The following is a 24,053-nucleotide window of genomic DNA, read 5'->3' on the forward strand; positions in this document are numbered from 1 at the left end:
CGGAAGCCTTTGCCTCCTCCCCCGGCCGTGGCAGCCACAGGAGGAGCAGGCGGCGGTCGGAGTAGCGGCTCCGCGGCCCCAGCCCTGCCCGAGTCGCCGCTGCCGCGCTGAGATGCCGCCCGCCGTCCCGCCGCTGCTGCCGCTGCTGCTGCTGCCGCCTCTGCTGCTGCTGGCGGCGGCGCGTCCCGCCGCCCCCCCGCACAGGTACCGCGCTCTCTGGCCCCGCGTCCCCTCCCCTCCCTTCGTCCCCCGCAGTCGCGTTCCCACCGTGTTTCAGTGCCCGTGACTGCATCAGGGCAGGAGCATTGCCCACGGAGCCCGGGACCCTGCGAGAGCAGCCCGGTGCCCGCTAGTCTGTAAGCTCTCTAACATAACAGTAGGATAGGGTGAGGCGTGCCGGTGTCTAAAGCTCTGCAGGGAGTTCGCTCACCCTCGTGTGCTCAGCAGTAGCAGAGGTTCCATGCAGGTTTTCCTGGGTTTCTCACGTGTCCGGAGCCGGCACCAGCACCTGAGCTGAGCCCTGAGCACAGCTGGGCCACAGGGCTCAGCACCACGAGCGGGGCTCAGCACGGGGTGGGTTCTGCTACTGAGGTACAAAAAAGTACCACAGACTTCCTTGATCAAAACATATAAATTCAAAGCATAGAAAGGAATGAGAAGTAATTTTTATATCAATGCTATTTTAACTACTATTATATGTACTATAAAAAGTTATTGCTAATGATTTTTCAATAATTATTTTTCCATTATAATAGCAATTTGCAATGATACATCACATTGGCACACCACTGCTCTTAGGAAGTAAAAAAGGAGGGAGACATAACAGTCTGTGCTGACCAGAATTAAGGCCTAAGGAGTTAATTTTTTCTACACCTAAGTTCGCACATTAAATTGCATATTCTATGTCAATTACATTACATTACATTTTATGTAAATGATTAAACATATTCCATGTTAGCAATGGCTTTAAATATTTAAGCTGTTGAGACAGTTTGTGCCTCTTATACCAAAAATAAATGAATTTTGTTTTTCTGTTATTCTCAGGCCTACATTTACATGTGGAGGAGTTGTATCTGGAGAGTCAGGGTTTATTGGGAGTGAAGGATTTCCTGGCGTCTACCCACCAAACAGCAAATGTACTTGGAAAATTACCGTAAGAATTTTTAATAACACAAAATCAGTGCTGAAGACAATGAACAGCAATTTGTTCTGAAACTGTGTTTTACATGGGGTAACATATGTGTAATAATGAACTCAGTAACTCAAACTAGCTCAGCTATCTGGAGCTTTTTAGGGTTGATGTAATATGATAATTGTGGCTGAACCAAACTGGCCTTACCTCATATCAGAAGCAAGTTTTCATTGACTTCCCTGATGCACCTCTAATTGTTTTAAATGAACCCACTTACAAGCAAACATCTCCCCTTCTGTCACTGTGGAAAGCAATAGTGAGTTCTATCAAAGAAAAGATTTGAGGTTGTGAGTATGAAAAGCAAAATTTCTTGGCAAAAAGACATATAAAAAAGTTTCAGTCAAACCCAAAAAAAATCAGGCAGGTTTGTTTGAAGTGTGCTGCTAGCAGAGTTCTGCCAGCCAGGACATCTGGAGTCTGTCATACAGCAGGATGACAGCAGTAGGGAAGTGCTGTTACATTTATAAATGACTATGTGAAATGGAACCATGTGGTACAATTGATATTTCGATGCTGAAATGAGACTGTAGGGAAGAGATATCATATTCATGGACAACAGATTCCATGAAACAACTAGGGCTAAATACTCCTGGTCTGGATGTCCTTATCTGGTCTGGAGTCAGAGAAGGGGATGTGAATGAATGATTACTGTTCCTCACATCTGCACAAATTAAACCCTCTGAAACTGCCAACCAAATTTACTGTCTTTTTTTAGACACAGTTCACCAAGAACTCTTCTGACATTTGGGCCTACAGAAAAAATAGGATGGCATAAAAAATAAGTTTGTCTGTGCGTTGACAGGATCACTAAAGACAAGTTCAGTTGAAAGACTGCATCACAGGCTAGGTGCTGGCAGGAGAATAGGATGTCACGGGATAATTGTTTCCTGCTACTATAGAGATGCTGACGCGGAGCAGGAGACATTGATCTGTTTACAATGTTCAGTTTAAAACAACTCTCATTCCAAATGAGCGCTGTGATTTTAATAGTTTTATCTGAAAGATGCCAGTGAAGCTGCAGAGCTGCTTTCTGCACCGTTCTGTTGTGTCATTATTGGGGCCTAGTTAGACGTTACCTTTGAGCCGTGTCTGACCTCATCCCAAAGAGGATGTGGAGCGTGGTGCATGCCCATAAACTTGCTTCCTTGCTGTTGAGGGGCTGAGGTGACAGCAGTCAGCACGGCCCACCTTGCAGTCTGAAGAGCAGATGCAAATTGCATTTGGAATCATACACACATGCCTTAAATAAAAGGGAAAAACACACAGAATTACTTTACCAGTGTAACTCAGTATTAGATGTTCAAAAGTTCAAAATTTAATCTGGAGGGGGATAATAATTTTGCTTATAACAGCATGAAGTTTTTACCACTAAAAACTTGGATAACAAATGGAGGCAGCACTAAAGAAGCAATTACTGAATCATGCCATGTATCTGCCCTTCATATATGGGGGGTAGAGGGAGAAGAGAACAAATTATTGTACTTAGAAAGTCCATACAGAGTGCTTTAATTGCAGACTTTATGTGGCTGTTGCTAACAAGATGCCAACATCCAGGTGAGCCTGGGCACGGTGAGAAGCATTTCTACAGAGCTGTAGCAGAGCTGTGTCTGCACTTGAGCTTTCTTGACCATGGGAGGAACTCAATTGCTTCTGTCATTTCATGATCACCCTGACTCCCAGTGCTCTGCTGCACTGCCATTTGACTGCCTCCTGCTTGTCCTTTGTAGTTTGCCCAAAGCCAGAGAAGGGCTGCACAACTGCATAGTTCAGGCTTGCTTGTGCCCTCAGCCCATTTAACGCCTGTTTTGTTAAAAATAACGTTCACTAAGCCAAGCTGATTTCGTCTCCCCATCAACTGTAGAATGCTCTGTGTCTTTTGGGTGTGCAGGAAGGATGCAGGGAGGGCAAGGACTAATAAACCTGCAAAACTAAGCCTGCAGTCTCTTTAAAAAGACCATGGTTTACCAAACTGTGGCAAAACGGTACGCTCAAGAGTCTGGTTGGCCTGAATTTATACAATAAAATCCTTTCACCAAATATTGCTGAGGCTCAGAATAGCTTGTAATAGCACCCAAGTAAGTAAGCCAGTTACACTGCCATGAAGAAATACTCTGTAGTTACTGTTAGTCTTCCTCATTTAGCATCTGGTCTTAGAAAGTGACTAAGACATTTGCCTGTCCGTTTTAGCCAAGGGCTGTGAACACCTTTCTGAAACACAGTCTCCTAATGCAGGATCTGACAAGCCTGCAAGACTGATAGAGACATTGATTTACTTTATGTCTGGGTCATGAGAAGCATGAAGCTCTTGTTTTCTCAACTGCAGAATTTCATCATCTGCACAAGAAATGCAGGATGAAAGGCAGAATGAGACCTAATTCATTCTTTAGAGGAAAACAGGTTTAGAAAACATTACAGGTAATACAGATAAAGCAATGTAGCATTCAGGTATCATCTGAAATCTTTCCAACTAGTTTGCTAAAGCTGGAAGAGTCTAACTCAGTTATGGTTCTGTTATTTCAAGAGACTGTGACTTTTTCAGCTGGCTAAAGAAAACAGCTTCTCTATTCTAAGAGCTCTAAGAAGCGTTCAGCACATGCTTATGGTTCTATTACTGCCTTGGCAGACTACCCAGCAGCTTTTCACTGGCTTTGCTAAGAAGTCATTTGTACAGCTATTTCCTTTCCTATAGTAATGTACATAGTTTTATCTAAAATATGTCGTATACACTTGGTTTTAATACTCTGTAATCCTTCTTGGCCATCACCTCACATAAATGTGTCACATAGTCAGAGAATCTGGACTGCTGTCCTGTGTTTTTCTGGCAGGCTGCTTAGTTCCCATAAAACTCCAACAACTTTATGTGCAACAATAATACTGAAAACTGTCAGAGTTATGTAAGGTTATGTTTTTATAGGTTCAGGAGCTGTGTTCCAGCAGGTTTGCTGACAATAGGCAAAGTTTGAAAAATTTACTTATCAGGGCAGTTGGGAATCTGCCCTGAGGGAGCAGAATATTTTACATAAATTTTTCTATGTTTTAAGCATTCATTTTCCTATGTCATTGAAAAACTGCCCTTCCAGTAGAAAACAGGTCTTTACACATTGGTTGTATAGCTGGAAAAGAAAAAGATGAACAGGATCTAGTGCCTTGTCAGGAAGAACAAGCTAATACAAATTTTTAAAATTGGAGATGGAGATAGACAAGCAACTAGGCAGAAATCATAGTTCTTCCCAGGATGTGACTCCAAATAACTTCTACTTCATTCTCAGAAGAGAGAAATAATACATTTGGCTTGCAGGTAGCTGATGTATTTTTCAACTCTACCTGGGACTGCTATAGCAAAGCATACATCAGCATTTTTGTATTAAACATATATCAAAATATATTCTTCAACCCAATAGAGGTTTAAAAGTTAGACAAAATATATTTGTGAAAGTTGGCATTTAAGGGGTTTCTTCCCTTCAAAGTAAATAGTCTAAACCATGTAATTTTGACGAAGAGGCTTTGTATTCAGTCAGAATTATAGAAAAACAGCATCACTACTTTAAAGATAACTGAACTTTGATTAACATTATATGAAATATCTGCAATGAATTATAAACAAAAACAATCTCATGACCTTATTTTGAGGTGTGTTGTATATATGGAATAATCATGCCCTTTTGAAGAGGTTAGTAATTTACAGATGATTTTAGGGAATTATGCTCTATACAGACTCCCTCTAAAATTTCTTTAGCCTTCCATCAGAGTAAGGCATTAGTTCAGCATCATAATTTTGAACCTAAAGAAATTCATAGAGTTAAAATAAGAAGGGAAGCAGAGAGCGAGTATGGGTCAGTGCCCTCTTTGTGACAAGGAAAGGCAGAGGATGAAGTGCCTCTGTTGTAAAAGATACCAGCTGGATGGATAAAACAAAAATAAGGCACACCCTGCAGAGGAAGCATCACATCATTCTTCCTTTGACTCCTCCCTCTTTTTTTTCCCTTTTCTTTTAAGAGCTGAATTCCTTCCAGTTCTTCCTCTGAGGTATCCCATCGTACTGCATCAGGCACAGATGTGGCTCAGAGTAAACAATACTGAGTCATGCTGGCCTTTGCTTGCTCCCCCCTGTTTCTCATGGAACAATATTTTAAATGTCCTGGGACAACCATTGGCAGATTTTAGCACATTAGTTCTCAGCATTTAAAGAAGAGAATGGTAGAAATCAAAGAAAAGCACAGTTATGCAAAGATGCCTGTATTTAGCACAAGATTTCTTGGGAGTTGCTGCAAACTGGAACAGCTGCTGCCAGAATGTGGAACCAGCATCCTCTGCACTTCATTGTCATCAACTCAGACCACAAAATTTTAACTGATTTAACATACTGGAACAAATTTGTTATTTTTGTGAATGACAATTATTTTAATAAGCAAGTATATTGTAAAAATAAAAGTAATAGCAGTAAGTAATGACTGTAATTAAGGGCCTGCCATGTTTCTTTAAATGACTTACCTCTCAAAATTCAGCTAAACATGAACAAGGATTATTCTGACAACTAAAACCTACAGCAGGCTACATGTTAAACCTTTATGACCACGTGGCTGAGTTTTTCCAACACATTTTTTTACAGACTGTCATGAAACAGAAGTCAGTACATCTGTGGGGAACAGTCTTGACCAAGTTCACATAGACTAAACTGACAGAAGCAGAGATTAAAAGCTACAATAAAATATAATTAGAAAGTGTAGTATAGTACAGTACAGTATAGCCAGTGGTGGGGAGAGGAGAAGGAAGCAGAACACTGCACAGAGTGGCTGATACCATGAACCAGAAAACCTAAGGCTTGAGTGAGTGGCTGACTACAGTTTGGACTTGGCTGCTTTGCCAGCATCCTCTCCCTCCTGAGCAGGGGTCTGTCCCATGCCCTGTTTCCCTCTGTCCCCAAGAGAGTGGCATGCCCAGGGGCAGAGTGAGTGCCTTGGGGCTGGTGTGAGTAGAGCAGTGCTGGCTCAGTGCACTCCTGGAACAAAGCTGTCAGTGAGCACCATCAGCATTACTGAGCACTGACCACTTGGCTAAATCTGAGTGCGATTCTACAAGGACAGCAAAATGACCTTTTTGTACCCCAGAACCAGCCACCTCTCACATTTCCACTTCCTTCTTTGAACTCTGGGAGAGAGCAGGTATATTCAAAGAAGGAATTCAGGCTGAGAAGATAGGGAAAAATCTCCTAAGCACTGATAAAACTGTTTAATCTAATATGCTAGAGCAACTCCTGCTCAGCTTTCAAAAACAGGGGAAGGAAAAGGGGAAATATCTTTAAGACGGGCAAGTTTTAGCCAAAGCTGCAAGACACTGTTGTGGGATATGTTGGACAAACTTAACTGTAGGCATGATCGTTTATTTTAAAACGTGATAACCTTTAAAGGTCACCCCATTTGCATCCTGTCGTACCAGTTGTACAAACATGAGAATGACTGTTCCACCCCAAAAGAGCATATGCTATTTTACATACATACTTCTGGAAAAAAGGCTTCTGTCATCTAACTGCCTAAATTTGACTTTATCTAACTAATTTTACTGTCAGCATTTCTGAATTGACTTGTCCAGTCACACAGAGTTTGTAGTATAACTGTAAATAATATTCAGATCTTCTGGCAGGAATACCAAATTCATTTTAGCTCATTTTATGTTAAAATGACCAAGCCTTATTCTCCTTAGGGATTCAGACCAGAAGACAAGTAAATGTAGTAAGAGATTTAGATATGAGAGCAGTGATTCAAGGAATAAATTCAAGATTAGACGAGTTGTGGTTTTGTAGTAGTAGCACTGATGTGTATCAGCACAGGGGCCCTGAATGCATTTTTGAGAGAACTTTGAACTTCAAAGGAAAATTCCCTGAAAGCAGCAGCAGGAACTGCAGTGGAGCTGGTCAGGAAGTGTGCACATGGACCCTGGGCAGCTGAGAACAGCTCAAGCAGAAGTCTGTCCTACTGCAGGATCAGTATCAGCACTGGGCATAAAAGCAGCCACATGAGAGAGGAACCTGAACACACCTACAGCACATTTTCCAGTACATCTAGAGCTGCTGCCTCTATCAGTATCTTCTGTGGGTTAAAACAGTCACTTTCATTTATAACACTTCCATCTATACTTGACAAGCAATTTTTAACTGTTGAGACTCAATGTTAAAACAGCTTGACAATTTCATATAGGAACAGTATAGTTTTAGTTTATTTCAAACCAGTGTTTTAAAATGAGTCACTGTTAAGGAATGAAAAAAATTCATGAACTCTTAAATAACGTGGCTTAAATATGAACTTAATGCAGATATATTAAGTGTATGTTTAAAGCAGAAAATTATAGTAGTGTCTCAGTAAAGCAGAACAGCTGCAATTATTTTAATAGCTTACCACTCTACCATGATATGGATTGAATGCAGATAATTACACTTGCCTGTCTAGGGTCCCTCTATACTTTAAAATACTGTTTCCCTTCTTCAGTTCTGTTACACAGCATTAAGTGCTTTGTTAGAATAGTTTTCACTTCTCAGTATGCTTATTTTTCTCTTAAAAGCTTGTAACTGTATCCCAGGAAATGTTCTCCTTGTAAACGATTATGTTGTCTTAATTTACATCCTTCTCTGTAGTCTTGTCTCTTTTGCAATGTCCACATGCAGACATGTAACAAGATTTGTTCTGACTTATGTTTCCTCAGATGTTTCAGAAAACAAAACTCTTCTGTATTGACACCCACTAGTGGTTCTTTTGAATTCTCTGTTTATAGTTTTACATTGTCTTTCCAAATATAATTATTTCACTGCAGCCACTCCAGTAACTAAATATTAGGGTTTTAAAGTGTCATCCATAAAATTTTCAATTTTATTTATAAATGTGAGATGTATGTCAGTAAATTAAAAAACTCCTTCAAACTATGAAACTTGGTAACACAAATCAGAGAGAGAGGCCATTTCATTTGTTTAAAATGGTAAAATATTTTTTCCATATCTTTTTCATGGTAATCTCATCCTCCTCACCTTGCTTAGTGTCAGGGAGCTGCATGGCTGATTCTACACTTTCAGCAGAAAATAAGAGAAACACACAAGGCTGAACTGGTTTATAATTAACTGCATGAGCCTGACTAGCAGATACTCTGGATCAGAAATAAGATAATGGCTAGAGATGGCCAGAGCCTTGTATTAAGGATTGGTCCCAGTTACTTTAGAAACTGCTGTGCCTGGAATACAGCTGACAAAAAGAGCTCATCTGACCAGGAGGTGAAGGGTATGAAAGCAGTCTTGCAAACAGTGGATCTGATAGATATGTGGTCACACTTGCAGATGCATGTCTCCCTCCCTCCCTGTCTGTGCAGGTCCCAGAGGGAAAGGTGGTGGTGCTTTCTTTCCGGTACCTGGACCTGGAGAGCGACACCCTGTGCCGCTATGACTTTGTGGACATCTACAGTGGCCACGCCAACGGGCAGCGCATCGGCAGGTTCTGTGGCACCGTCAAACCAGGGGCCCTGGTGTCCAGCAGCAATAAAATGTTGGTGCAGATGACTTCAGATGCCAATACTGCTGGGAGTGGATTCATTGCCAAGTTTTCTGCAGCAGAACCACACGAAAGAGGTAATTCACCATTACATATGTGCTGAAGACAAATATTACTCGGCTCTATCCAGAGCCACATTAATGCTTTTAAAGATTTGGTGCCAGAGATATTAAGGATTGTGCTATTTAACATATTTATTAATTACCTTGCTTAGCAAATAGCAAAGTGTAACTGTTTAGCCATCTTAGTTCATCACATAGTAAGGAGAAAGGCTGACAGTCTAAGAGTAGTGGGAGAACTGTACCTAGTAGTAAACTGGTAATAACTAGCCATTAAAAGGGCAAATGAAATTCAAAATAGATAAATGTTGCACATAAGGGGAAAACACCCTAACTTTGTGTACAGTACAGCAGGTTCTGAATTGACTCTTACTGTTTTGGAATGAGATCTTAGGTTTAAAGTAGATAATTCATGAATACAGTAGTTGAGCATCAATTCAGTGCTTAGTGGGTATCCAAAACGAAGCATAAACGTAATAATTTTTAGAAAGAAAATAAAGACCAAACAACAACAACAAAACCCATGCCATTATAAATTCCTAATGCATGTACATCTTGAATAAAGTGTGCCTTTCTGATGTTCCCATCTCAGAACTGAATATGATCAAATTATAGTAAGGAATCAGAGACAACAAGTAAGATAGAGTTAAAGGAGCACCACAAACATAAATATCAACTGCACAGCATGAACTTCTTCATGCTGGAAAAGAGAAAGTCAAAGGGACTGTAGGAGAGGGCTTTGAAATCATGCCTGGTGGGGAGGAAGTGTGGTGTGGAGGAAGATGGACCTCGGTCCATCTCTTTCAACATAAAAACCAGATGAGCAAGTGACTGCAAAGGAAAGGAGAGGGTGATTTTTCTCTGTGGCCTGTGAAGCAGTAGAACACTGTACCAGGGGATATTGTGGATTGTCTGTTTCTGTCTTGGTTTAAAACCACTTACAAAAACATATCAAAGCAAAATTCATCAGGTATTAATAAAGGTATTGCCTGGTGCTTGGGAAGAGTATGAATAGTGAGAGGCTGGGAGGTCACAGGAAGGTGGTATTGCCCGAGTTAGTGACTTTTACAAGGCTTTTGCTATTGATATGATACCAGACTGGACAGGTTGTTGGGCAGAGGCAGTGCAGGCGGTGAGTAATTTATCAGGCCTACCAGTTGTAACCTTGTATTGAACGATACAGTAAATAACTTTGTCCGGATATAGTTCATTTAATGAGAAGGTTCATAGTAATACTGTAGATAAGGATTACACACCTGATGGAGTTTTTAATTTGGAACTGAAGGCAGGAGATATGGAAGAAAAGACCCCTCTCCATCAAGAACACTCCCCAGGCTGCAGTTCCTTTGGGAGTGCATGTTGGCCCCACCATTGCTGCCATGGGCTGTGGGATGGCTCCTCCAGTACCTGCGGCTTCTCCTCCTCCAGCGTTTGCAGGAATGCTTTTCTCTCTCTGTTTTGCTGCCGTTTATTAGCTGTGTTTTCCCAGAGGTGCCCCAGGGGCGGAGGGCTCGGCCGTGTCTGGGCGGGCTGTGGCGGAGGCTCCCTCAGCACGGCCGCCGCCCTCAGGGCCCCGCTGTGCTGCCTTGCAGGGGACCAGTACTGCGGGGGCCGGCTGGAGAAACCCTCGGGCTCCTTCCACACGCCCAACTGGCCAGAGCGGGACTACCCCGCGGGAGTCACCTGCTCCTGGCACATCGTGGCCCCGAAGAACCAGGTAAGGCCCTGCTGGCACAGCTCAGCTTCCAGCGCCTGCAGGGACCCACGCTGGCCCGGGACACTGCGATGGCACGGCGGGCACAGGCACGGCCACGCTCCGCCCGTCCCGCCTTCCGCTCCCCCTTCGCCCCAGTGACTCCTGTGCTTCTTCAGCAGGGCCACGCGCTGGTACACTCCCCTAAATGAAACCCATTAAAGCATCTGTGACTGTTGAGGCTTTTAAGCCCAGAAAGGTTTAAACATTATTTTCTTAATTCAAAAAATACCATGCAAATGAAGTCAGGGCATGTGATCATCTCAGCACCAAACGTGATGATGATCAGTGCTGCATTTAAGTCTAACAACGTTTGAGCATTTACTATTGAGGTACCCAGGTGGAGCTGATTGAATTTAATAAAAGCAGTTTATTCTATTTCGTATTTTGAAGGCTCCATCGCATAACATGCTTGCTTTATTAGCCAGATGCCATGAGAGCAAATGTTCCCACTTCATTAGGAGCTGAGGAGATGTGCCTGCAGACTGAGAGGGCTCTTGTGCCACGCATGGCAAACACAAGTGTGTTGCCTACACTGTAGGGCAAATCTCAATCCTAGCTGCACATTTTCTGGTTGCTACTGAGCCATCTGCTCTGCATCTTAGCAGGAGGTATACAGTGATTGAATGTTTTGGTTGACAATCACGTTTGGTAGGTTGCTTTTCTTGCCACATTCAGCTTTTAAAATTCATTTACATATAAAGATGACTTTCCTCTTCATCTTCCGCTCATGACTAATCCTTGAAATAAAAAAAGCTGCCCCAGATAAATATATTCTTCTGATCTTTCCTACTTTTGCATTTACCAAGACAGTTCCTCCCTTGAACTGAAGCAATATGTCAGCTTAGTCTTGCCTGTATTCCTTTTTAATGCATGTTCCTTGTTTGCTAGATACAGGCCATTTAACAGTCCTATAGATAGGCAGTGATTTTTAAACCCTTATCTGTAAACTGCAGATTACTTTGGTGCTGTCCAAATGTCTCTAGATAAGCGTAAGAACTTTTCCTAAGCTTACAGAGATGATTTGAGAAAGGCTATATCAGCATAAAAATAAGGGCATTATATCCTGTGCCTTTTGATGATTCTATTCCACAAATCTACCTGTTTCCAAATATATATTATTCATGTACTGCAACAGTGGTTGTTTGCATGGAAAAAAGGCAGAATCTTGACAGTGCCATTTTCCATTAAGTAGTGAATAAGTGTCTCTCTTCAAGTGCACAGAAAAAGCTCCCCAGTTTTCCATTTGCCAGAATTTAGGTGTTGTTTTCTCTATTTCCCTTTCATAAGCAAGTGATCAATAAAACAAGGCACTCTTGTTTTGTTGCTTCAAATACAAACCAATAATTACTTAATTTATTACAGAAGATGAAGGAGCTTCTCCTGATCATGAAGAGCTTGTATTCTATCATGATATACTTATCAGTGCAAAGTGCACTTATTGAACAATAGTGAAGTAGATACTATGGCCTGGTGTTTTGCCTGCTATGGAAAAATTTAGCATTTCTATTCCCAGTTGCATTACTTCTTTCTTTACCATGTTTTTTGATCACAAGCATGTTATTCAGATGGGTATTCCATTTAAAGTGCATTTTTTCATCATGATCCTGAGGGTTTTGAAACAAGCCTGTTAGTCATCTCTGAAATCAAGTCCCCCAAGGTTACTCATACTTCATGGGAAACAAAATTAACAAAATTATGCCTTAAATATCTTAATAGTGCAAAACTATATCCAAGCAAAACTAAGACATCAGGTGATAACAGGCTATCATTACTATGAATGTAGAACAAGATAACTTTTGCTATGTCAGTAATCAAATAAAGTACATGCCATGTACAAATTACTTCTTTTTTTTAATGCAATCTTAAAAGATTTAATACCATCTTTTTTTGAGTCAGATCTTTATAAAGGTTGATCTACAATCAGCATAAATCAGTCTTGTCATTCAAGCCTTATTTGTGCTATTTATGGGAAGGTGATTTAAATACTGTTGTGCTTCATCTAAAGAAGCAACCTAAATGCATATATTACCTCTGTTTCCATGCAGCAGTTGGGTTGTGTTTCCCTTCCTTGCCCACTTGACTGACAGAGTCATTCTGCAGAACTCCATTTCAGAGTAGTAGATTCCATTTCTGTTTTCTTGTACATTGTTGGTTTTTTTTTTTCTTTAAGTAGAAAATTCCATAAATAAAAGTAATTGGAGATAATAGCATAAATACTGAAATACCAGCATGATACTATTTCACATTTATGACTTGTAAAGCCTCAACAATTATGGGCATCTGACATGGAAACACTGTTCCTTTCAGTACTTACTGTCTCTTGGGTTTAGTTTTTACTATTTTCTAATTTTCTTTCTATCAACATTTTAATTTCTAATGTTTTTAATTCTGCATCAAGTATACACAGCATTGGCAACCACAGTGATTTAAGCCCTGCTGTTAATGAAGTCAGTGAAATGCCTTGTATCAACTTTGCCTTTGCTTTTTCTTTAGTGTATCTTTAAAGATGCAGTGACATTAAAAGCTCCTTTTCTGTTGCTTACACTTGCTGTAGTTATTTTAAGAGCATTGTAACACCTAACACCTACTAACATTCACTCATGAAAATAGCTTTATCAGAAGTTATTGAACTTGCATACATTTGAGAAGAAAACATTTTACAGAATACTAGAGTCATATGCTGAACTATTAGTTGGAGAGATCATGTGGATTAAAATACTTCAGAATTAAGTGGATTAAGGAATTTTCCTTCATTGAAAGAAAAATTAAATAGTACTTTATATGAAGATGTCACTTACTACAAGAAGTATTAATAAATTCTGCATGTCAAAACCTTAATGATTTATTTCCATTTTCCCTTTAGCTAATAGAGTTAAAATTTGAGAAATTTGATGTGGAAAGAGACAACTACTGCAGATATGACTACGTTGCAGTGTTTAATGGTGGGGAGATCAATGATGCCAAAAGAATTGGGAAGTACTGTGGAGACAGTCCACCAGCGTAAGTAACCTCCTCCAGTTGGGGACTTCACTGCCACTGTGTGTCATTTTGCCAACAGCTCTGTCCAAGGCTTCTAAAAGATTTTAATTTTTAAATTAAATGCAGTGTTTTGTACCTCCAACAGAGCATGTAGAAATTGCTTAGTATCTTGTCTCTCTCTAGGTTTTCTCTATTTTCTCTCTCTCTCCATGACTAACCCTGGCCCCAGCCCGTGTTCTCTGCTGTCCCACAAGCCTCATCAGCCACTGTGTAACAACCCCAGTGCTCCTGATACTGGTGTGGCACCAATAGTAGTGGCAGCTGAACATGAACATAATGTGTATGTTTGGATTATAGATACTGAAGAACCAGGACCCAGCTGAGCTCTCTGGCCCCTTGGCTCATTCCTCACTTTATCTGACTCACTTTCCTCTCAGCCCTTTTTAAAAAGACAGGATACGCAGACTGGGTCAGATCTTTCAGATTTGGCCTTGTAGTCCTGGTGTTCAGGAAGCAGAACAAAGCTCTTGGCAGCTGATAATCATTGAATCAGTGCCCTCCTATGTCCACAGGCTGTGTTGATACTGCAGCAAGGAAAGTCTGATCTGGGCACCCACCATGGCAGCTGTAAATCCAGAGAATTCCAGAATTCCAGAATCAGCCCCTTACTTTTGGTTAAGTCAGACCTGGCCATCAGAGTAAACTGATTTCTGATAATCTGCCAAAAAAAAGGAAAACAATGACAAGTTTTTACTTCAAAGACCTCATTAAGGGTTCAAAGAAATCCTGGGTTATCAAAATCTAATAATTGACAAAAAGTGAGTCCACAGAAGTAATAACCCAAAACATTTTATTTTTTGCTGGGTTTCTTGAAGAGTTGCAGCATCCAGTACTTAAGGAATTTTCATAGCCTTTCCAATTGTGCAATATCTTTTTTACTAAACAAAACCAAATTTTAAAACACCCCATTTACTTACTTCCCCTGTGTACAGAGGATTTCTTCAATGTATTTTCCCACTTTCCTAATCTGACCCCTTCCATTTCATGGAAGTGAAGTTTGCAATGAAGTCACTGGGAAGAACTGAACAATACTCATATTGACATAAACTTCAGGAATCAAGAGTTTTAGGTGATTAGTGGAAATGAGTTTCATCCTCAAAACACCAGTGTGTGACATGCCAGCAAAGAATTGTGTATTTTTCAGTATTAGTGTGGAGTGTTGGGGTTTTTTTTAAGAACGTTATTAATGCTTTTTGGCTTTGACATGTGAAAGAATGGAAATATTTTATTTTGTTTTTCTATTTTAGGCCTATTCTGTCTGAGAAAAATGAGCTGCTCGTTCAGTTTTTATCTGATTTAAGCTTAACAGCTGATGGCTTTATTGGCCATTACAAATTTAGACCAAAAAAGTTACCCACAACTACAGCTCTGCCTACAACCACAACAGTCCCTGCTACCTCAAGTAAGTCTTACTGGCTCTATTTCATTTCCTATAAAAATTAATTATTCCAGGACAAGGAGAGAGTTACAGAAATACAAGATAGAAATTATATTAAAAATTCAAGTTTTACGGTTTGTTAGTATTTTAAATGTTGAAGGAATTAATGAAAATTAATATACTCAAGGGAGTACTGGAATATACTCAAGAGACAATGCACTCGACATTCTTAAAGGAAATCTATCCAGGCAAGAGTTTAGTGTAAAAGTAACTTACCCCACCTGAGAGAATTTTCCTGTCTCTTTTCAATTTTGGACAGTTAACTAGCACATTCCATAGAAGAATGAAGAAGCTAATTTCTGTTTAATAAAAATTTCTGAATATTTTGGGAAATAGCTTTATTTAAAGGAACTCTTTCTTCTAGACAAGTTGATATGTAAAAATCTTACTGTGTTTTTCTTCATACAGTTTTTAAGATCAAGCAAAATTGGTATGGAAGCCAATTGAGCCCTCTTCAGGTTCTGTCAAAACCCTGTCAATATGACACTCTCCTAGAATAATTTTTATTTGAAAATATTTAGTGATTGGAACTCAGAGAGAAATATGTCTCACTAAAAGTCAGTCTCCTTTTGTATATGAGACAAGACAGCATATATGAAAGATCAGAGCTGGATTTCTCTAAAGGTTTGCCAAAAATACCTCATTACTGAGATATTGAAGGGATTAATTCTTAGAATTTCTATAACCTGAATGTGAAGCATTTCAGATACAATTATAGCAGAAAACCAAATTATTTATGATGTTTTTGCAAGACATTACCTGATTTGTACTTAAAACACATCACAAATCAGGGCAGCAATCGCTTGTTGGCAGGAAACCAAGAAGCTGTGGTGCTTTAATCTGTTAATGAAGGTATTCAAAATAGATGAAAATAAACATGAAAAAAATGAAACCACAGTGACCTGTAAATCATTCTGATGTGACTCTAACAATAAATAATTCAGCTCTTCTTCACTCTAAAGCACTTGTTAGCGACCTTGTTGGTTGAAACACTTGGTCTCAAGTAATCCAGGCTGTCAGTAACCCTGTTCAGGGTTTTGCACAGGCAAGAGAGGTGAAATTTACCAATTAATTCCAAATCAATTTTCATGACAGCATCAGTGTTAGAAAATGAAAACATGCCGCTTCATCTTAGAGAGGGCAACGGAGGCAAAGAGTTCAAAAGACTTGTCAGGCAGACAGAAATAAGAAGTCCTTTCAAGGTGTGATCAGTTTTGCACAGTGTAGGCATTTCTGATCTTCAAAACAAACCGCAGCAAACCAAACCTCTACAGTTCAGTTACATTTCTGAGCCATCATTTGCATCCAGAAGTGTCCAGTTCAAAGAGACTCATCTTATTATCTTGCAGATCAGATCTGTTTAAACTTGCACAGAACTCCAGGCATGAATAAAATATTAAACTTTAGTAAGCTCTTATAAGAATTACATCAGTCTTTATGTAACATACAAATATTAGTAGTTGCAGAAATAAATAAAGAAATGCTATAAATAAATTTGTAAAAGTAATGAAGATTAATCCAATACCTGTGGTGAGGTATTTGACTTCCTCATATCTGAAAGTCATAATGCATAAAGTCATGCATTTTCCTGTCAGTGTGCCTACATGTAAAGTTGTAGGCAACTAAACTTTTATTTCAGTTCTCCAGTTCAAGTTTTGCTAAAGTACCTTACAAACAATAGACAGCCTCTGCTGACAAGTCATAGCAAAGCTGGTCACCAACCAAAATTTATTAAACTGAAAAAAAATGAAATAAAAAAGCACCCTAAAAGGACCAAACAAGATACTTTGTAACACATAATCCTAGTTTTAAATTTAGAAAAAACAGAGCACCTCAGTAAATTTTTGGCAGCTACCATGATGGCATACACTTGGGACTCATCTACCTGCTGAATTTCCTAACCTGCTACTATGGATGCTAACTTTAAAGAATCAAGAAACATTAAATTCTAAATTTTTGGTGTGCTGTGTGTAGCATTGAGATAGGAAGCACTTGCCAGACCTGTATCATTGCCATAGTAACTTGTTCTTTAAAACACTTTTCCTTGTGGGAGGCATTTAACTTTCTAAAGACTCAAATACCAATAAGAAAGATGCCAGGTGTATTCAGTTGTTTATAAACAAAGCATTCCATTTCAGAAAGGAAATGTCATCCCTAATGTTAACTCCATACTTCAAACATCTTGTTTCAAAATGTCATGAAGAAAAACTATGCAACACTACCTGACAGGAAGCTATGTGAAAAATTTGGGAAAAAAGGGTCAGGAATTTGAACTCTGATCCCTTTCATCACAGTGCCATAATATCCAATAAAAGGCCACCCCCTCCCAGGGAAGTGTTACTGTAACATCCTGTTGTGGTATTCCAGGTGTTCTACTAGGGCTGTGTAGCAGCAGCAGTGACAGGCTTCAGATGCCACACAAATCTTGAGTGACATCCCATTCTCTCAGGTTGCTGGAACAGACACAGCTGAGACACCTGAATAGACAATGACAGGAGGTGACAGCAGAGAAAAGGAATATTGTTACCGTGGTGCTTATCCCTGAAATGCCAGGTCTAGCTCATGCATACATCAGGATTATTAATCTTTCTTCTTGTCTTTTTTGAACATAGTGCTTTTTATTTGTAGCAAGTGCTTCATTTCAGTTTCAATTTACTTTTTTCCCTTCAAAAAGCTGTGAAACCTACAGTTGCCCTGTGCCAGCAGAAGTGTAAAAGGAGTGGGACTCTGGAAAGCAATTATTGTTCAAGCAACTTTGGTAAGGAAGCAATTTCTTTTTATTTATCCATTCTCTACTGTGTTTTTACACTCAAGGAAATTTTCCCAGATGGAGTTCTGGGTTTCCATTAATATATAGGCTAATAATTTTACACCAACTTATCTATGTATCTGACATCAGTATCTGTGTTTCACTCAGTACATTCTTGGAGATATTCTAAAATAGGCACTGCACAGATATCTGAGACAAACTTAACTTCTCAATCTGAGAAGCAAATGACAATGTAAGACAACCCCAGGATTCATTGATTCAGTTACTGTATTGTCATCTCCATTTTCTGTAACCAGCCAAGACTGTTCCACAACACAGTGTATGTGCTTCCAAAATGCTTTGAAAAGAAATTAGAAGGGATGGAAGCTTCCAAGCACTGCTTTCTGCACACAGACATAAATCAATCAGGAAAAACAGTGTCTGCTGTGCATTAGCATGGCACTGGCACTGCTGATCTGCTCAGTTATGTGTCTGTATTTCCCCGTATTATTATACTGAAATCTTTTTTTAATGCCCTATAACATGCCTGGCAATTTGATGGGAAAACTCCCTGCCACTACCCTATTTTCATTTTAAGCTGAGTCCCTCTTACTGCACTGCTAATCCCATGAGATCTGAGGGATCTGAGGGCAGCTTTGCCTGATGGTGCCCAGCAGCAGGGGAGCTGTGGCTGTGCCCCAAGGCAGGGCAGACTCAGAGAGCCCTGATGGTGCCCAGCAGCAGGGGAGCTGTGGCTGTGCCCCAAGGCAGGGCAGACTCAGAGAGCCCTGATGGTGCCCAGCAGCAGGGGAGCTGTGGCTGTGCCCCAAGGCAGGGAGCACTCAGGGAGCCCTGATGGTGCCCAGCAGCAGGGGAGCTGTGGCTGTGCCCCAAGGCAGGGAGCACTCAGGGAGCCCCTGATGGTGCCCAGCAGCAGGGGAGCTGTGGCTGTGCCCCAAGGCAGGGAGCACTCAGGGAGCCCCTGATGGTGCCCAGCAGCAGGGGAGCTGTGGCTGTGCTCCAAGGCAGGGCAGACTCAGAGAGCCCTGATGGTGCCCAGCAGCAGGGGAGCTGTGGCTGTGCCCCAAGGCAGGGAGCACTCAGAGTGCACTCAGGGAGCCCCTCCCAGCCCTGACCACAGCCCCTTCCAACCCTCAGGCTGGTCCAAGACAACAGAAACAGGTAGGGAAAAAAACCCAAACCATAAATGGTCTCCTCTTACTGACCACACCCCAGCTTTGTGGCTCATGGTAAATGACACTACATAAAGCTTGTTTTTTTCCTCTAGCATCACAGTAAGAAATCACATTGTTCTCTCCCATCTTCTGTCAAATACTTGACATTTTTCAGTCTTTTCTGTGACAGGAGTGAGAGTAAAAATACTTTATATGCTACTGTGAATGCGAGCATATCCTAAGGTAGGAATAAGAAGTCTGTTCATAGAATATTATTTACTTGAAGTTTATTTGCAGAATTTATGATTTTAGAAAATAATAACTATTTCTCTTTCATCATGCATTTTATTTTATTGTTCCTAGAAATATAGCTGCAATACCCAGCAGTTTAACATCCACAGTTCTTTCTTGATTGACCTGGAACATTCTATTTAATTAAAAGCTCTGCATTAGAGGAAGATAATGTAAAAATTTACAAAATGGCAAAATGTGGATGCAGTTTTGTAAAATAAATCTGGCTGTACCTACTTGGTAATTGAAGATCAAATTTATTCTAGGATAGACTATCTGATGTAAAAAGATGACCTGAGAAGAAACCAAATTGTTAATACCAATTACCATTTCCTTTGGATAAATAAAGATGGCTTAACATTTAATTTAGTCATCCTAGGGAAAAGAAAGTGTCTTGATTTTCATACTGAGAGGTCTTTGGGAGATATGATGGTAACTAGAGATCTGTAAATACATTCAGCTGAAATAAGTAAGTTTTTATTAGGCCTCAGGCAGACCAAAATCTAGTTCTTAGGGCATTAACTATTCCCTGCTACTCATATGGCAGTGTCAGAGCGCTGGGAATTCTGATTTTGCCTAGAAGAGTTTCAATTCAACTGCTGCACAATTTGAAAATGACACATTAAAAGTAGTATCAAATTGTACAGTTTAACTGAAATCAGAGAACTGGGCTTGCATGAGACTGACACATTGTAGAACAGTTTCATAGTTGGTGCCACCAAAATTTGACAGTAGTGAGTTAGTTATTAGCAGTGATACTCCTATTTTTAGTAAGTGTTCCCAGTACTGTTTGTTTCCGTATTAGGCACTAATATACCTAATACATTTTTATGATGCCTCAACATTTTTGTCTAAAAATAATAAAAATGTACCAAATATATCAAATGTCTTTTCTTCTAGTAATAACTGGAACTGTAATCACAACAGTAACACGGGCTGGCAGTCTGCATGCAACAATATCCATCATTAATGTATATAAGGAGGGGAATTTAGCAATCCAGCAAGCTGGCAAGAATATGAGTGCCAAAATTCTTGTTATGTGTAAGCAGTGTCCTCTCATCAGGAGAGGTAAGTACACAGTAATAACTGCTTTGTGTGTTTATAAAAGATAACAGTTATAAAAACTACTATTAGAAATATGGACACAAAAATCAGTAAAATTACCATTTTTTTTCTATAATCAGCAGTTAGTATTAAAATAAATTTAAAATAACCAGTAATCCAGAGGTTTATTGCATTTTTCTGTTTTTCTGGAAAAAGATTAGGCTCACGTGGATAACAGGAGTTTGCAAAACTTTTTTCTTTAAAAGCCTTGTGATGCAAGATAAAATCTGATTTTCATCTTTATCTCTCAGATGAAGCTGGGATAGATTTGGTGTTTACATGTATGTATTTTGGAGTTGGTTTTTATACACAGCTGTTTATAAGGGAAAGACAACAGCCTGCTAAACCTGGAAGAGCAGTATCTCACAGGAAATGGCAGAAAATCAAGTTCCACTCTTGTGGATCTCCTGAATGTATTTATAGCTTCACAGAAATACTCATAGCATTAAGCCCACTTTGTATCTGCAAAGAGCCAGTACTGCTAAAAGCTACCTTAAGTAATATACAGAGATCAACCAACATAAATTCCAGTTAATTGTGGTAAAGGTGTTAAAAGAAATAGCGAGAGCATTTTTTTATTGAAGTAACTAAGTAAAAAATAAATCTGTTTTTAGCTTTGCCTCATAAGTAAACAGGTAGAACACGAGAACATAAACAGTCATAGCAGGACACAGTCAAAGTAATTTAATAAGCATCAAAAAAACCCTGATATCATTCCAGATACTACCAGTGCTTAAGCATATTAACTCAAAGTGGGCAATAACAAAGTGAAAAATCATGATCAGAAATTAGCTTTTGCCTTTAGTTATCTGAAAACAGCACACTGGGAGACATAATAATGTCCTTGGTGAAACAAACTGTCTCCTTTTAGGCAGACTTCTGGCTCCAAACCACTTCTGTTTCTCATCCTAAATCTCAATGAATTATTTAAGAGCCATTACATAATATCCGAACTTTTCTGTTTATATCCCTGTGCTACCATTCCTTCCAACCCAAGACCTTGCAAATCCCCAACCCTTCTAAGGCATAAAAATACACAGATCGAATTGAATTGTCCAAAGCCCGGTCTTAATACTCATTAAGTCCACCTTGCCTGAATGATTCTGTATGTACCTAGAGAATGTTTACATTTCTGAGGAGGGAAAGGGAATGAGAGGATTTAAGAGCATTATTGCTTAAGGGCAGTAACTATAAGCTGAGCAAATGTGAAAATATTGAAAATTGAAACATATTCCACCCTGTGTGACAGTGGTTAGGTTATCCAGTGTTGATGGGCACTTCTACTGCCTCTCAGACTTGACAGTCTGTGTTTAAAGAGTATCCCCTATATGTTTAATTATGTAGTAGACACTTAGCTGTGCATCTGCTTGATTTTTATGTTACTAGTTTGTGGTGTAACAAGTATGGCAAAGATGGGTAAGGGAGTAAATGCTGCAGGTAGGAAGGAAGAAATGTTGGAAGGCATTGGTAACAAACACTGAAATGAACAGAAACCACAGGTCAAGAACTGTACTTACCACCAAATGATGTCCCAGATTTCTGTCTTGTAATCTCATTCTCTCCCTTCTAGGTTTAAACTACATCATCATGGGCCAGGTAGAAGAAGATGGCAGAGGCAAAGTCTATCCCAACAGCTTTGTCATGAGTTTTAAGACTAAGAACTCAAAGATCCTAAATGCCTTGAAAAACAAAACATGTCAAAATTGAACTCTGCAGCTGTGTTCTATCATCTGTCTTGAACAATCATTTTAACTTAGCCTAAGTCATGGAAATACAAGTGACTGCCAACAGTAGAACCATGCTGACCCTTCCTCCTCTCCTGTCCACATAAGGACAGCTGGCACAAAGTGAAATCCATTCCATGTACCAGATGAGAACAGACCCTCCTAAGGCTGAAAGCCGAAGATCTGCAGCACAGCCATCTGATCTCATAGAAAAATTCCAATTACTTGGAAGATGTTAATTTATAACTGTCCAATTTTTTAAGGAATTTTGTACGTAAAATAAGAATTTTAAGTGCAATATTTATAGCAACTCAGTTCAACTTAGCTTTTTTCTCTAAAGTTGTTTTATTACATGGATTTCTGCATTATTATCAGTGCTTAATAAAATATTTTAAGATTAAATCATCCACCAACTAGTTATTAATTATTTATAAAGTGGGGCAGCTAAATATAGAAACTGTTTTTTGATCATTTACATGCTTTTGACGGTTTGAGCCTTGCACATCGTAACTGACACTACACTTCCTTGCTGATTAAGGGTCTGATTTTCCTTTCATGGAAGTCAGTGAATCATTGATCAGAACAGGAACTCTTCAAAGAATTAGACAGCTGTAAACCAGCACCACACTTTTCTCCACTGATGACCATCTGCTTAGTAAATGTCAGTGTTAAGTTCTGTAAGGTAATAAGGTAGAGGAAGGTAGGAATTAATTTAGTTGTGGTAAGGTGCATATAGAATCTAAGATCCCTTTAATTATTTGTTTTTCTTGTATATAAATACCAGAGCAGAGTTCTTTGGATGATCTGTGACCAGGAAACCAATGCAATAAAAGTCCCTACTGAAGTACCCATTGCTTATTCCAGTAGGGGAATGCAGATTGCCATTCCCTTCACTGATGGATTCTCACATGTAATGCCAAGAGGCACTGCCCCAGTGTGCAGCTCAGCAGCACAGCAGCCTCTCCTCCAAAGGCTTTTTGGCTAGCTGGGCTGGGGACAAAAGGATCAGAGGGGGGCACAGAGGTACAAAGAGGCTCCGCTGGCAGCTCACATCCAACAGCTCAGTGCTGCAGCCACACTTCACAGATTGCACTGCCCCACTGACCAAACCAGATAGCATTTCTCTCTGGAACCAACAGCAACATTTGGTTGCAAAGCAGATGTAGTTTTGTAATTTTAAAACTTATAAATCAGATTTTTAATTTTCCAGCATTAATTCCTATGCAGACTAAGGGATTTTATGCACAGTGCTCTCTGCATTTCTTGGCAGCAGCCTGGGGAAAAGCAATGTGGAAATCATGCTCTGAGCTGTCTTGAACTACAACAATCTATTTTTATTTATGATGACATGGCCATCTGTCACGCAGCTTTTTTCAGTGAGGCAAGAAAGGACTGGCAGCTTACTCATCATCTGCCAAATGGAAGGTAGGGAGAGCTCCTGCCTGCTCTTCTCAGCGCTCCCTTTACACCAGTTCCTTTCCCCAGTCATTGCACTGGTAGCAGTAGGCCTGAAACAGGGAACAGAGGAACATGGAGCAGCGCCAGTTTTCTCAAGTAAGAGTTGGTTGTACAACACAGGTAACAATTGTTGCAAGTTTTAAACCCAGTTTGTAGCAACTGTAAACTTAAAACATTTTAAATCCAACTTGCAACCAAATAGAATCAAAATGATCTAATCACAATTTCTGAAATGATTTCTACAGAAATAACAAGACCATAGTTCACCAAGAGAGTAAAGTAAGCTTTCAATCATCATTGATTTTGACCTTCCTGCTCCAAATGCATGCATGAAAATTTTCATCTCCATTTTTCATTTATCAAGGTAAAGCTAGCTCTAAGACAAAACCAACATTAATATGAAAGGGAAGAAAAAGCCTTTTCCAGTTATCTAAAAAACTTAGTCCTTTCAAGACTTGCAGCAACATTTGTACAAGGAAACTCTGAATCCTATAGCCAAGTTAACTCCAGTTTCCCCAATTTTTTTTTCACAGGTAAAA

At 39.8% G+C, this 24,053-nt stretch overlaps 1 protein-coding gene across 1 annotated transcript; it reads left to right on the forward strand.

The window, feature by feature from the left end:
* The first annotated feature begins 6 nt into the window (after positions 1-6).
* On the forward strand, positions 7-22,465 carry PCOLCE2 (procollagen C-endopeptidase enhancer 2). The gene is made up of 9 exons (XM_059479245.1): positions 7-204; positions 1,045-1,153; positions 8,543-8,798; positions 10,373-10,497; positions 13,400-13,536; positions 14,823-14,977; positions 17,688-17,771; positions 20,129-20,296; positions 21,903-22,465. Exons 1-9 carry the CDS (start codon positions 113-115, stop codon positions 22,037-22,039), a joined length of 1,263 nt encoding a protein of 420 aa, XP_059335228.1. The 5' UTR covers positions 7-112; the 3' UTR covers positions 22,040-22,465.
* Positions 22,466-24,053: the final 1,588 nt, after the last annotated feature.

This window comes from Ammospiza nelsoni, chromosome 10, assembly GCF_027579445.1.
Source record: "Ammospiza nelsoni isolate bAmmNel1 chromosome 10, bAmmNel1.pri, whole genome shotgun sequence".
NCBI lineage: Eukaryota > Metazoa > Chordata > Aves > Passeriformes > Passerellidae > Ammospiza > Ammospiza nelsoni.

Coding starts and splice junctions, on each gene's coding strand:
- PCOLCE2 (XM_059479245.1), top strand. CDS start 113: ATGCCGCCCGCCGTCCCGCCGCTGCTGCCGCTGCTGCTGCTGCCGCCT. Junction 1,154..8,542: donor AATGTACTTGGAAAATTACC/GTAAGAATTTTT, acceptor CTGTCTGTGCAG/GTCCCAGAGGGAAAGGTGGT. Junction 8,799..10,372: donor AGCAGAACCACACGAAAGAG/GTAATTCACCAT, acceptor GCTGCCTTGCAG/GGGACCAGTACTGCGGGGGC.